This window comes from Formica exsecta, unplaced genomic scaffold (assembly GCF_003651465.1).
Source record: "Formica exsecta isolate Colony F162 unplaced genomic scaffold, ASM365146v1 scaffold337, whole genome shotgun sequence".
In the NCBI taxonomy this organism is placed as follows: Eukaryota; Metazoa; Arthropoda; class Insecta; order Hymenoptera; family Formicidae; genus Formica; species Formica exsecta.
This window is the reverse complement of record NW_021850624.1, coordinates 495,468-509,351: the sequence shown is the minus strand read 5'-3', so window position 1 is coordinate 509,351 and position 13,884 is coordinate 495,468. Positions and strand designations below refer to the sequence as shown.

Here is a 13,884-nt window from a genome sequence, read left to right as displayed (position 1 = left end):
CCGGCGGGAGATGAACCTGAACATAATAACATCGTGTCCGCAGCTTGAAAATTCAGGGGACCCTTTCGAGTTCTCGAACCCGCAACAGCTTTCGTACTGGACCTGTGTGTACTTTCTGATCGTGACGATGTCCACGGTAGGATATGGCGACGTTTACTGCCAGACGGTTCTCGGCCGCACATTCCTAGTATTTTTTCTACTCGTCGGTTTGGTAAGTTATCCTTACGTATTCTTCCACGTCTATAATCGAGCCACTTTAACATTTATTGTTGTTTAAAAGAACCTTCTATAGCCCCGCGCACAATATATCCTTCGAAAATCGCGCTATTATCAAAAACCGTGTTTCTATTTTATGTCAACGAATAATTCTTTCATCCTGATCGGGTTTCTCTATCGATACATGCAGTGGCATTTTTATGAGAACATGTCGAAACCCGTAATTAAATTTTCTGCTATTGTTCCCTTTAATGGTAATAAAAATTATAATTTACGAAATACAGAATATATTGAAATAAGTAAATAAAACATCTATTCTCATAAAAATGTTGTTTACTGTATTCTTCTATTGTGTTCTCTTCACTTTTTACGTGAGCGTACGAGCTTTGCGAAACACACAAAAAGATTCTATTTTTTAAATCGATTGATTTTCTCAAGTACATAATATATACGAAAAAGAGCTCAATAAAACTCTATGAAACTTCAAAATTTTTATAATTGTATCGTCGCAAGATATTAAGCCTTTATTTCTCGCTTTCTATTAATTTCTCATTTATCAGAAAAATTGAGTTTTTGCCTCTTATTTATCTTTTCGCCAAATCGCTATCGCGATGTATTTTTTTTCGTATTTCGAGAAATGTCAAAGTATGATCGCGGATTGTTATTCGGCGCTTCGCATAGCTCGTTTCGCCAAATCGGACCCGCCAGCTCGCCGGTTTTGCCAAGGCTCGTACATCAGAACGGAACCATTGGCGAGACAAGCGACAGCCTCAGATTTACGTGTCCCTCGAGCCGCGAGACGGTGAATATTTCGAGTGTAAAGTGTTCTCCGGCCGTTGATCTTCCTGTGTCCCAAAAGGCGCCGAGAAATGACCCACGGTGGCATAGCTAGCATTTTTCTTCGCGGAATTTCTCTCTTTATAGCACTCTAAATGATATCTTGTGATATTTTTTAAAGAGTTCAACATTGATAGATGTTTTTTAATACACTTTATGAATTCTACAGAAAAAGCTATTAAAGCTAGAGCTTTAATTTTGATTATTGATAATGTATGTGTTCTTATAATTCATAAAATATTAATGTTTTAAAGAAAATTTTTCAAAACACTGAGCAAATCGATGATATTTATGTATAGGCTTTATTTTAATAATAATGTAACTTTGTTGATCTTTTTTCAAGATGGTATTTGAAAAACAAATATGTTATCAGAATAGATATGTTTATTTATTTTGTCGTAACTTTACCCCACTTCTTGAACTTTCTAGCATCATAACTCGAGACAAACGTAATTGTTTCACGATTGAAATAACGCTTTTGTTTAATGTCACGCGAAAGTGGCTTTTTGGGGCAAAAATGAACGGCGGAGGACGGTGCTGCTCGTTATATTGAATCGATCGATTCGTTTGAACGTCGATGCGCGCATTATTATGAGCATGCTTGTATCCTATTATGCGTACTTCGTATGCGGCCTATCGATCGTTCACGTAAACCTTATGTACACGCTCGACTTGCTCGGGATAACAGCCTGCTCTTGGAGTTTCCTCAGAGATGCGTCGTATTTTTCTCTCGTTTAAATGCGAGCATCGTCGTTCAAACGTCGGAAACGCGTTTAAGCTAACGTTTATAGCTCATCATGGAATATTCATAGATAACATCGATTATCGAGTTGGAGAGAGCATAGCCCGAAAATACAGTACATTCGACATACGTGAACCTCTTTCTTTTTATAAGAGATGTAATATTTCATTATTTATATATATTAAAAATAGTAAAGTGCATTTATATTTTGTTTTGTATTTAAAAATTTTTAATTTAAAATGTAATATATGTAGTTATATATACTTTAATTTAATCGACCATTTAATTAGACACGTCTCATCGAAGTTCCGGAAAAGTTGCCGTAAAAAATTATCGTGAATTAAGTCATTGCGATTTCACGATGATAAACATAAAAAGACTCCCTTTATCAGGCAGTTATCAGGCAGTTTTACTCGTGTTCTTGTATATCGTTTTAAAATGTGCTCCCTCATTTTTCTGTAACTTGTATATATCTGGAAAATAGGTCGGAAAATATTTCCGACCTATTTACTATGCGAAGCAATTCGCGATAATTTGACTCAATAGCACTCGAATTTTAGCCACGATAATAAAAGAGACGAGAAGACAAAGATATTAACTGCCTCTATATGTCTTACATCACGTATCGGAACCGTCGTGATGTTTCAGATCGTTATAATGAGAGAAAAGTTGTCTTGCAATTTTATCACACAAAATAATTTTATTAGTCGTACAAAAATATCTCAAAGATAGATAATTTTTAATATACAAATAATCTAATAATATAACATTTTTTTTTTAAGAAAATAAGATTAGATTTAATTCAGTTCAAAATTTTATTTTATTATTAAAAAAACTTGATATTATTGTAGAGTAAAATATAACGAAATTATAAAATGTAATGTGTGTGTATGTGTGTATCTGTGTGCGTGCGTGTGTGTGTCTATGTGTGATGTGAATCAATTCAATAACTATTTATATCAATTATAATTAAAACAACGATTATATTTAATAATCCATACTTTTTTTTCTGGCAACTTGTATATAAGTATAAAAAAAGCTTAAAACAACAAAATCCTTTTATCACATATATTAAATATAATTTTGTGACTCTATAATTTGATTTCCAATAATTTACTTAAAGAAAAACTTTCTGAAGTACCTTATATATGATCAAAGAAAGAACCATTAGGAGCAAAATCTTGACATAAAACTCACGACGGATTTCGATAACGACTTTATGTGACTTTCGTACCTACACGTCATACTATATAATTGAAGAAGAAAAGGATTGTACTTTCGTGAAGAGTAGAAGCTTTATCATAATGTACAGAGACTACCTCAAATATCTTTGAAATAACAGAAATGTATATAGAATTATTTCAAACAATTATTTATTCTTGATCGCGTATTATGAAACTAGCCCGAAACTTGAACATGATCTGTTTAATTCAACGATTGCAAAAAAAAATTCATCTTAGAGAATGATTATTTCTACACTTTATAATATTAACCCAGATATTTATGAAAGACGGAGAGATTTCAAATTTTACTTGAAAATTTAACAGGTTAATTTCAATCGACGTACGATTAGCAAATAGATGCAATTTAATTAAAAAACGCAGCTCATTATGAAGCATTTAGCGTAGCAATATTTCACTCCACATCGTGTTTTTTCTCGAATTAATTTGCTATAATCGCGAGCGCTTCTGATTTCGATATTACGCGAAATGGTGAAAGAAGTAATTGCGGTCATTATGTATTTGTACGACATTGTAGCTATTGAAGGCATATTTTACTCTTCCTCTGTCTCTTTTTCTCTCTCTTTCCATCTTTCTCTCTTTGTCTATCTATCTCTCTATCTCTTTATCTATCTATTTTACAGCTTAAATTGGTTCTACGAGTTTTGCTACAGCCACTGTCTATCTTTTTTCTTCGATTTAAGAATCACTTGTAGCTAATAATGCGGCGAATCGATTAATTCAATTATAATCGATTCAGCTTGTTATGCGAATGCTGCGATATATATATGCTGCGAACTTATTTTTTCACGATGCTAATGAGTATCGACAGGACTTTTACTAAAAAAGAGCCTCGAAACTTAAGCGATGGAACTTTGTAAATCTCGTTCCATACTACTGGATCTCAAGAGAATATATATGAACAAATTTATATCTATTATAAAAGAAGAGAGAGTTATTTTTAGAAAGACGCATAAATATTTTTATTTCTATTCATGAATATTTACATAATTGATTTAAAAGTTAGATAATTCTATAGTTTTGTTATTGAAAACTTAAAGAAATTCCAACTAATTATAAGTGTTGCTCTCTACGGACGACAAAAAATGAAACTTTTTACAATTTGTGCAATTTTTGGAATCGAGATTACATAATTTTTTTGACACTTTTAATTAGACGAGTGTAACATAAAATTTGAAAAAAATATGAAAAGTGAAAGATAAAAAAATTTACACGGTCTCGACTCGGTGATTCAGCAATCCACAGCCAGAGATTCGAGGTTCTCAATATTATATAAATTTTTCTGTATCAACTTTATCATATTTCTCTCTTAAAGGGCGTAAGGCCCGACGGCTTCGATAAGATATGGTGTCTGTACGCGCTTGATTCTTGACTATTCATTCTGTCTGTATGTGTATTTTCTGCGATGCTGATACGCTGCTCACATATGTTACGACGTAAGATATTGTTCTGGCCGCTTGAACTTTATTTTTCGAATTGCGTCGGCCGCAGTGATACGCGTACGGCACTTTCAGTAGTAAATTCCGAGCACGACGATACCAACGAGATGATTGCGAAACTTACAAGCCGAAGTAATATTCGTCCGCTTCGCATTACTAGAACATTCACTTCCCTTTTGCTCCCCTATAATCGATAAAGAGCAAAAGCTATAAGTAATATAGTTTTATCGGATTACGGAACAAGATATACCACTTTACTTTTTTTATCGATCTTAAATGGCACGTTGTAAACTTTGTTAGAAAACAATCCTCAGAAAATGGGGGACCCGCACAATTAACTTTGGACTTTTCTTCAAATTTGCAGTTCTAGATTATTAGAAATAGAAAAATTGAATTGAATTGTCTTGAACTGATTGAACACGGACGAAGTAAATAGAAAGTTAAATGAAGTTTAAAAATGATTATATTGACTTTTGTAATTTTTAGTATAAAAAATTTAATTTTTTAAAAATTATTTATCATTATTTAACACGTATCTATCTATTATCTTTGTATTAATTTTTGAGCAAGTCATTAACACTTCTCGAATACTATAAATTAATTTTTTTATGTCTGCATTTTATCAAATTTCTCGATAAATTATTTACGTATATCTACACAAGTTTGTGATTCTACATCCGGTTTGCAAATTATTCTACATTTCCATAGACTATCTATTAAAGTTTGCCCGGGAATGTTGGAATGAACGTATAGTGTATCCTATCCATTATACTTTCGTGTATTGCACCAAGAGATTTGTAACCGAATCGTTAGAAAATCTTTCAACTAGTCACGTTAAGTCGGGTGGGAATGAAAAATTATGTTCTCGTAACATTTAAAATGGGAGGTTCTTTTGGAACACTCTCAAAGCGCTTTGGCACTCATTTGAAAGTATGATATCACGTGTCTCGGTATAACATGTGGCAGACGAAGAACCACTTTTAACCGAATTCAGTATACATATTTCGCAGACACGAGCGGTAATAAACCTTGAAATTAGACGAAGTCGCGCGCGCGTGCGTGCGATCATAAATTAGACGAATTCAGACGAGCTTAAAAGCTCGCTAGACTCTTGACTCACCGAGCTCAGTATCCAAAAGTGAGACAGAGATGAAGTTGCACATTGTCTCCGATTGCATAAAGGAGGAAAAAGAAAGGATACTGCATTATTTCAGAATTATACACAAAGAAAAGGAAATTATATTTTCTGACGTAATTAATTATATATATATATATATATATTTGCGCGTTTCATATTTATTAGCTCTTCAGAATGAATCAATACATTTTATAAATTTTTAGGTATTTTATAATGTTTATTTTATAATGCATATTGATGCTCTTATCATAACAAAGAAATACTTTTTAATTAAAACAATTAGTGTGTTTATTGGCATTAAATTATTTGTACTAATTTTATTGAATTTCTTGTTATATACAAATTTTATGCGTGATGCATTTCAATTATACGTATAACAGATAATAACTTTATGACTAGTACATGAATATATTAATTTATGCTCAATTTATGATAATTTTATGATTACAAAGATATATCATGCAATAATGTATTCTCAAATATCTATACAGATTTTTGCTTATAAAATTCCGAATTTGCAGGTTTATTTAATATCTATTTATATTATTTGTATTGTAGTGGTGCTCACCCACAAATATTCGTGAAAAGCCATTCGGTTACAAACTCTAGGTTTGCAAATAGATTTGTTTTATTTACGAACTCTGAAATTACAAATTAAAATTTTATTTACAAATATTGTAATCTCTCTTTCTCTTCCAGAATAATCATCAATTAAAATTCTGCATACAAATTACAAATTAAAATTTTATTTACAAATATTGTAATCTCTCTTTCTCTTCCAGAATAATCATCCAAAAATATATATTTGCGATATTATCTATTACAGTTCCTGAGATTGTAAGTTAATATCCTATTTACTAAACTTCAGAATACGCGATTCTTATTAACTACTGCTGAAGTTCTGAGTTCTAGGTACGCGAATTCTCACTTCGCCACTTTGTATTTATTCGGTGAAGTGATCGCGGTCATACAATTCGCTGCTTCGCCATGCTATAATACTTTACAGGACATCTACTGTACTTGGCTGTTCCTTGAGAACGTACATTATGTCGAGCGCAAAGTGTCAACACTTTTTTTCTCAACATTCTGTCTCTTACAATAATTTCATTGATCTCGCAGTGTCTTTAGTTGCCTATATAACTATCTATTGCGATGAAAATGCCTAGTCGCGAATCATTTTCAGCGCCCATATATTTAATGATAACGTGGCATAAGACAACTTTGTCGATCGTTCATAATAGATCATATCTTTCTCATAGTATCCGGCATTATAGACAATTTACATAATTGCGCTTTATTCACTTTACATATGCACGAAGAAAAATCGATTTGCAAAATTTCCTTTCCTCTTCCGTTTACCAAAGGAATTGCTTGCATCTTTTTCACCTCTGCTTCTTAATTGTTAATTATAAGTTATATTCACTTGTATCACTCGATATATGTTGTATAGCTTTTATTCTATGCATAAACAGCAGAATTATATAAAATTATATTGAACTTGTCGTTATCTTATATTTTTTTGTAAATAAAATAACTTCAAAATAAATTAAACTCAATTAAACATTTACACAACAAGCGCGTTTTAATAGAATAAATACAATAAGATAATAAAAACATTGATTAGTTATACAAAACATATTCACGAAATTATATCGTTATTAAATCGTCATTATAAAAATACGAAATTTCTTTATTCATTGCCAATTAAAAATTTATTGATTTTAATATTTGAAAATATATATCTCTGCTGTTTCTCTCTTTTATATATTTATCATTTTTTCCTTGCCTACTGTACTGCTTCTACTTATCTCACATGTTTAAATATCATTATACTGCATACATAAACTTAAAACATACACATCGGATGATTCTTTACGGTTGCAACAAAATCTTCTTGGTGTAAGTATATATCAATGTGTAATATAATAATAATCTTTGACGCACAGAATGATATTTTGTGATAGAAAATGTTTTGCTGTGATTATTGGACATGGCTTAAAATCGGCTTCGATCTGCTTTGCGCGAATTTTATTTATTGAAATGCAACAAAAAAATAGCAATTATCACTATATGATATAGTATTGTTATATAATTTAATATCTATTTTATATATTTATATCAAATTTTAAATCATGAATGATTTATCTTGATAGATAATATCAAATTATATTAAAAATTAAACATGATTGTAGCAGGAATTATAATATATTCTTTAATTTAAATTTTTATATTTAAGTTATTTAAATTCTTATAGTTTATTTTCTTACTATAAACTATTGTTTAATGTAGCTTTATATAATATAGATATTTTAATGCATTATATGCATGCTTTGTGTATAATTAGGCATTCTTATTTTTTTGTTCAATATTCTTCGCAACCAAAAAGAGCAGAATCGGTTTATTTCTATTAAAGTTTTAATAGATTTTATATTGATACAATCAGTAAAATTACTTTTCTGTATACTATATGTTTTATTCTTTCTGCATCGATCTAGGATATTTCATTTAGGATATCGATCGGATATCTAGAATTAGGATATCTAGAAGCATCATGGTTTTCACATCACAAATACATGCGAACACAAAACATAAACTATAAATTATCGCACCATACAATCGCATTTTTTCCCTGTTTCTCTCTTTTCTTTTTTCACTATTTTCCAATACGAGAGACACGCACTTGAATTACGTCAATACAATGCGAAAGCACTGCTGCTAAACGCAACCATACATAGATGACCCAATTCGTTAGTTTTTTTTTTTTTTTTTTTTTAACGATCCGTAGTCGCATAGTGTTTTCCAGTTATGATTTCTATTTGCAGGCAATTTTTGCTAGTAGCATACCCGAGATAATAGACCTCGTAGGCAGTAGGTCCAAGTACAGCGGCGAATACAAGCGGGAGCATGGAAAGAGGTATTACTATCAAATTACATCCTATACAATCCTCTATCTCTTGTCTATTAATTTTACTTTCCTTTCAGTATGTATATGTATATACTTACTCGTAAGAATTAATGAGAACGTACATACACAATGCGGTGCGCGCAACATACACGCATTTGTACACGCAGACATGTACACACATACGATGCGCAATTTGCACGCGTGCACTCGCACACATGTCGCGATATATAACGTCCATCATCGTTCAATCATTATACGATGTTCTACATTAAGGTAGAACGTCAAGAGCTCAAGGACCGGTGATGAATGCATGAAAATTTACAGCAGTCGGAAGTACACATGGTCGACTCGTGTAACGACCGCGTGGTGTGGTACATATAATCGTCGCTGGCGTTCCCTTTCGTTTCCCAATGAATCACAAACGGTTCTCCGCGGTGAAAGGTCCAATAAAGCGAGATGGAAAGAGTTTCACGATCGACATGGGACGAGCGTACAAAAAAAAGTGGAAATGCTCGGAATCGGAATATCCCGATATCCAGCTATTGCCTTTTCATTCATATAACGAACACTCGATCAATCTAACGACTTAGTATGTTTTTGCGCGACAAGAAGCATAATTAAAATATGTAGATTCGGAATTATACAGATGAGTTTTTTATTTATTTTTTATTTAAAGATTTGATATAAAATAACGAACGGCGATAACATGTATTTTAATTTTGAAGAAAACAATAGATATTAACACAGTTAAACAAAATATTTTTTTAATTTTAAAAATTACATTAAATATTTAAGCTAATCAAATTAAATATCTTAGACTTATTAAGCTGAAAAAATAAAAGATACTATGGATTCTGTATTTTCTTTAGTTGATTCAGTTTCTTTGATATAAAAGTAATCATCATAAAATAAGAAAATTAAGTTTATTATAATCGTAATATTAAATGAGGCCATTTGCAGCCAGGTAAATGTTGAGCCATCTGGGACAATTCAAGAAGTGGATATTTTCTAATATTAGTCTAACTATATAATCATCCCGAATTAAAGCCGATAAAGTAGAGCAGGCATAAATCGACACACTTTTCGCGCATAGTCATTAACAAGCGCCAATTATTATCTTGTGCCTCGTTTGCCCATTTTATATTCTTTCAAAATTAATATTTGAGTGCATTTGTTAAAAAGTCTTTCAATGATTAATTTTTACTCTAAATCAGTGTTTTAGTTTTCAAAACTTTGAGAGATTTTATATTATAATTTTAAATCATACTTTTACGCAAGAATATAAATGAATTAAGTACAATTTTATTTTTAGTTTATACAATTTGATTTTTTTACACACAATCTTTGAAAAAAATTCACGAATCTTTTAATATCTTTAAATCGTTGTATGTCTGTTCTGATAAATACAATGACCTTTCACCGTGTGATGCCAAGCCAATAAAAAATGTGTCTGATGGTGAAGATTGCGTGTAAATCCAAAATGATGAAACAAGCAGCTGTGTTTAGTAAGTTTGTCTTATGCATGTGTACTTTGTATTATCGATCGAAGTGTTTTTTTTATCGTATACCAATTATATCGCTCTCTATTTCTACAGCACGAAGCAACAAGCATCCGCATAAACACATATATAATACATAAAATAAGATTATAGATTATAAGATGATACAAGCGGAAGTAACTTGATGGAATTTGTTATGTATTTTTCAAATTTAAAAATTTCTAAAAGCTTTATAAAATTTTCAGAGATTTTGATAGAGTGATTAGTTAAAACTGATTTGAAAATTTCATATCAATGACTATTTTAATTAAATATTTATCAACTCCATCAGGTTTTCTCGCCATTAAAATTAAATATTATTTATTTAAAGCACATTTTTTCAACAAATCACATAATTTGCCACTTTAGTCTGCTACCTTTAATGTATAAACACATACAGGATTACAATACTACTTATATTATACTGCACCATATTAGGATGAAATTAGTGGAACTTGATACACATATTTTAACTTTTGAATTTTTTATTATCAAATATATGTATAATTAATATTAACATATATCCGTAAAAACTAAATCACGTAAAATGGTTGCAATAGATTTAGTAATTCAGTACATATATATAAATTATTTAAAATATAATTTAATTTAATTAAACATAAATCGTTTTGCATGATTTGATTATATACTTTACACCAATGATACATTATATAATACGTTCACTCATACACACATACGCATACTTAATCATATTATTGCAGAATGCAAGCAATCGCGAAGCACACTACAGAAATCCTAATTTTTATTTATCTCCTCGACTCTCCTGAAAAATAAGAAATATTATAATTCTCTAGTTTATAGTAACAATATTGTTTGGCTTCCACATTTCAATAGATAATGCCATGTTTGAAACGATGTTGATTATTCGAAATTGACAGGTATTATACGTTATAATAGTGCCTGCATGCTATAATTGATTTTTACGACACTTCGTGCAAGATGATGGTATTTTTCCGTCTTTAATAATAAAAGATACGCGTAATAATCCAAGTTAATTAACATCATTTAACAGTGGCTAAATCAAGAATTATCGCATTGCGATGCAAACAGCGCGTTCATTATAACGAGGAAACTAACGGCACTGTGTTTATGGAATGATTGACTCATTTCGCAAGATTATAGAAATGAATTGTTGCTCTTGACCTTATTAAACACTTGACTTACTTATAACATATGATGCGCGACGCTAATCTAAGAATACGCACAATTTATATCGTAGTTAACATGTAGTTTTATCATTCAATATGATTTGACATTTCACCAATGCTAACGCATATTTTGCTCTACGCGATTATATGTTCGATGCTATTAATTTATTAGTTTCATGCGTAGGAAATGCTCTTTATAGGCGATTCTATTTTTCGTCTTATTTGCTTGAACGAGATCATCATGAGTTTTGAATGCAGCACTAGTTAAAAATAAATATGTCGCAACAGATAAAGATACGCGCGCGTGCGTCTTATTTCAGCAGACGTTTTACAGATTAAGTTATATTTTCCTTAACAAGAATTAAAATAATTTCAAGAAAATTTGAGTATATATGAGACTCGAAAATTAAGACAATTCTCTATTGCATTTATATTACTTATTTTATTAAAGTTTTATTATACATCATAAAACAAGTTTTTATCGTATTCACATTTGACAGTTCATCGCGATAGATATAGATATTTCGCGTTGCGCTTTAAAATCATTCACTGAAAAAATAGAAAAGGAATATTTAATATAAATTATCGTAAAATATAAAAAATCTTATATATTTTTAAAGTATAATCGTGCCAGTTTTTGAGAAGTTGACTATTTTGAGGATTGATAAAAAAATGTAGTTGTAACATTAGAAAAGATTTCGAAAATTGATAATTGATAAAAAAAATTATTTATCTGTTTTTTTTAATATATGTATATGTTGAATTCGCACGAGATTAATATAATAAAATAAAGATAAAAAACGATTTATTTTAAAAAGTTCAAACCGTATTTTGTTAAATTTACATGGAATCTCATAAAACACGTTTTGGACAATTTAAAAGCAATTGAAAATGAAAATGTATTATAACGTATTTGGTGGAAAGCTTTCAAAACTTATAATGCTTTTTAGAGTTTAGTCTTCTCTCTTCCTCTTTTTTATTTTTAAGAAATATTGACTTTTGTAATTTCGAATTTGACTAGAATATGCATACATGCAGATATTTTATAAAACGCTAAATGTTATAATACAATTTTACCTATAGAATAACTTTGATATACAAGAGAAATATTACTTTCTTTTAAAGCGGATTTGCGCGGTGATCATCTCGAATAAAATACGTTTAATATTTTACATATATTAAAAATAATTTTACGGTGGCATTGAGTAATCTCGTCTTCTATCAAAAAATATATATAGGATTTACGATCATAATTTATTTCGTATTAAAAAGCATTCGCATCATTGTTGTTGAAATAATTTACACATTAATTCAACTACGTAAATCAATTTCAACAAAACATCGCATTATTATTTTAAATTGTGCCTCAGTCCGAATGAGGTGTATACCTGTCATCTTTTTTTTTTTTACAATTTATGGCGTTCTATCGCTTGTAACGAGCGATCAAGACGTAGCAAAACCAGAACACAAGCGAAAGCACAAAAAGAAAGAAAGAAAAAGAAAGAAAAATAAAAGAGATTCAGATTAGGGGTCTGTTCTGACGGCAACGGATGATTGTGGGTGTGTAGGCGGTGTTCGCCAGCTGGATCCCAGAGATCACGGAGCTCGCCGCGAATCGCTGCAAGTACGGTGGCCAGTACAGCCGCGAGCGTGGACGCAGGTACCCCAGAAATCCACCTACGTGGAAGCCAGCCATAAAACAACCCCTTGAAATTAGCCCCCTTCCACCGTGTTGTCCCAGTAGTCACATAGATACGAGAAGTAGCGAAATCGCCCTGGATAGCGAGTGGTCTCATCCTCGTGCGACGTCCGTCATCATTTCCTCGACATCATCTCGCAGGCTCGTTGATCACACAATTGACCTTTCGACGAGAGATAACGGCAGAATTCTCGCTCTTGCAATCAGTACAGCGCTTTAATTAAGAGAAATGACGGGACTGCGATCGCAGAATAAATCTTCATTGCCCGGGGGACGTCGCGGGTGATTAACGTGTTTTTGCGCATTTTGTATTTTTGTCACCGAATTAGCAGAAAAGTTTGACGCAGCGGGAGAAGATTGGCGAGAAAAGTTAGATAAACACGACAAGTAACAAAGTATTTTAATGATTGCGCGCGCCCTCGCAACCTAGTTCACCAACTCAACTTTTCGGCCGTGAGTTTCGAGCTTCGAGCGACGAACACGAATTGTCACAATATTTTATTTATCGCGTGAAAGTATTTATCGCGGAAACGAAGTAAGAACAGACGTTGCCGCGCGTGGCTCTCATCTTTCCGATAAAAGGAATCATTGTATCTCATCGATTCGTGGGTGAATTCGAGCAAACGGGACCACTCTCGCTATCCGCGATGAACTTATTCTTCGATTAGTAAATATAAATATGTCCCTTCTCTTCCCCTCACCTCTCAGTTTACATTGCTATCACGAAAATCCGTGACTGTTAAGGAAACTGGTATTCCGGATTTCTTGTGAGCCACATTGTCCCCTCTCTTTTTGATCACCTTGTCTTTCTTTAACATATCCTCTATGCTGATTCTCACTGCTTTTTTTCTCTCTTCTCCACTTTTTACTCCATTAGCAAATATCTTGATAACACATGCTGGTATGCTTGGACTTTTGTGGAAAGAGAAACACATGAGTTTTTATTATATTATATATATA

The 13,884-nt window shown here is 31.6% G+C and overlaps 1 protein-coding gene across 39 annotated transcripts in view; it reads left to right on the top strand.

The window, feature by feature from the left end:
• Nucleotides 1-13,884, top strand: part of LOC115238420 (calcium-activated potassium channel slowpoke) — a 101,085-nt gene that overhangs the window by 40,129 nt on the left and 47,072 nt on the right. For 32 of the 39 annotated variants that reach the window (XM_029812217.1, XM_029812221.1, XM_029812247.1 and 29 more), the window contains 2 exons: nt 44-211; nt 8,436-8,527. In XM_029812217.1, the coding sequence (XP_029668077.1) occupies nt 44-211; nt 8,436-8,527 (260 nt within the window). The remainder of the gene's footprint in view (nt 1-43; nt 212-8,435; nt 8,528-13,884) is intronic. The other 7 variants (XM_029812245.1, XM_029812234.1, XM_029812225.1 and 4 more) reach the window with 1 other exon arrangement.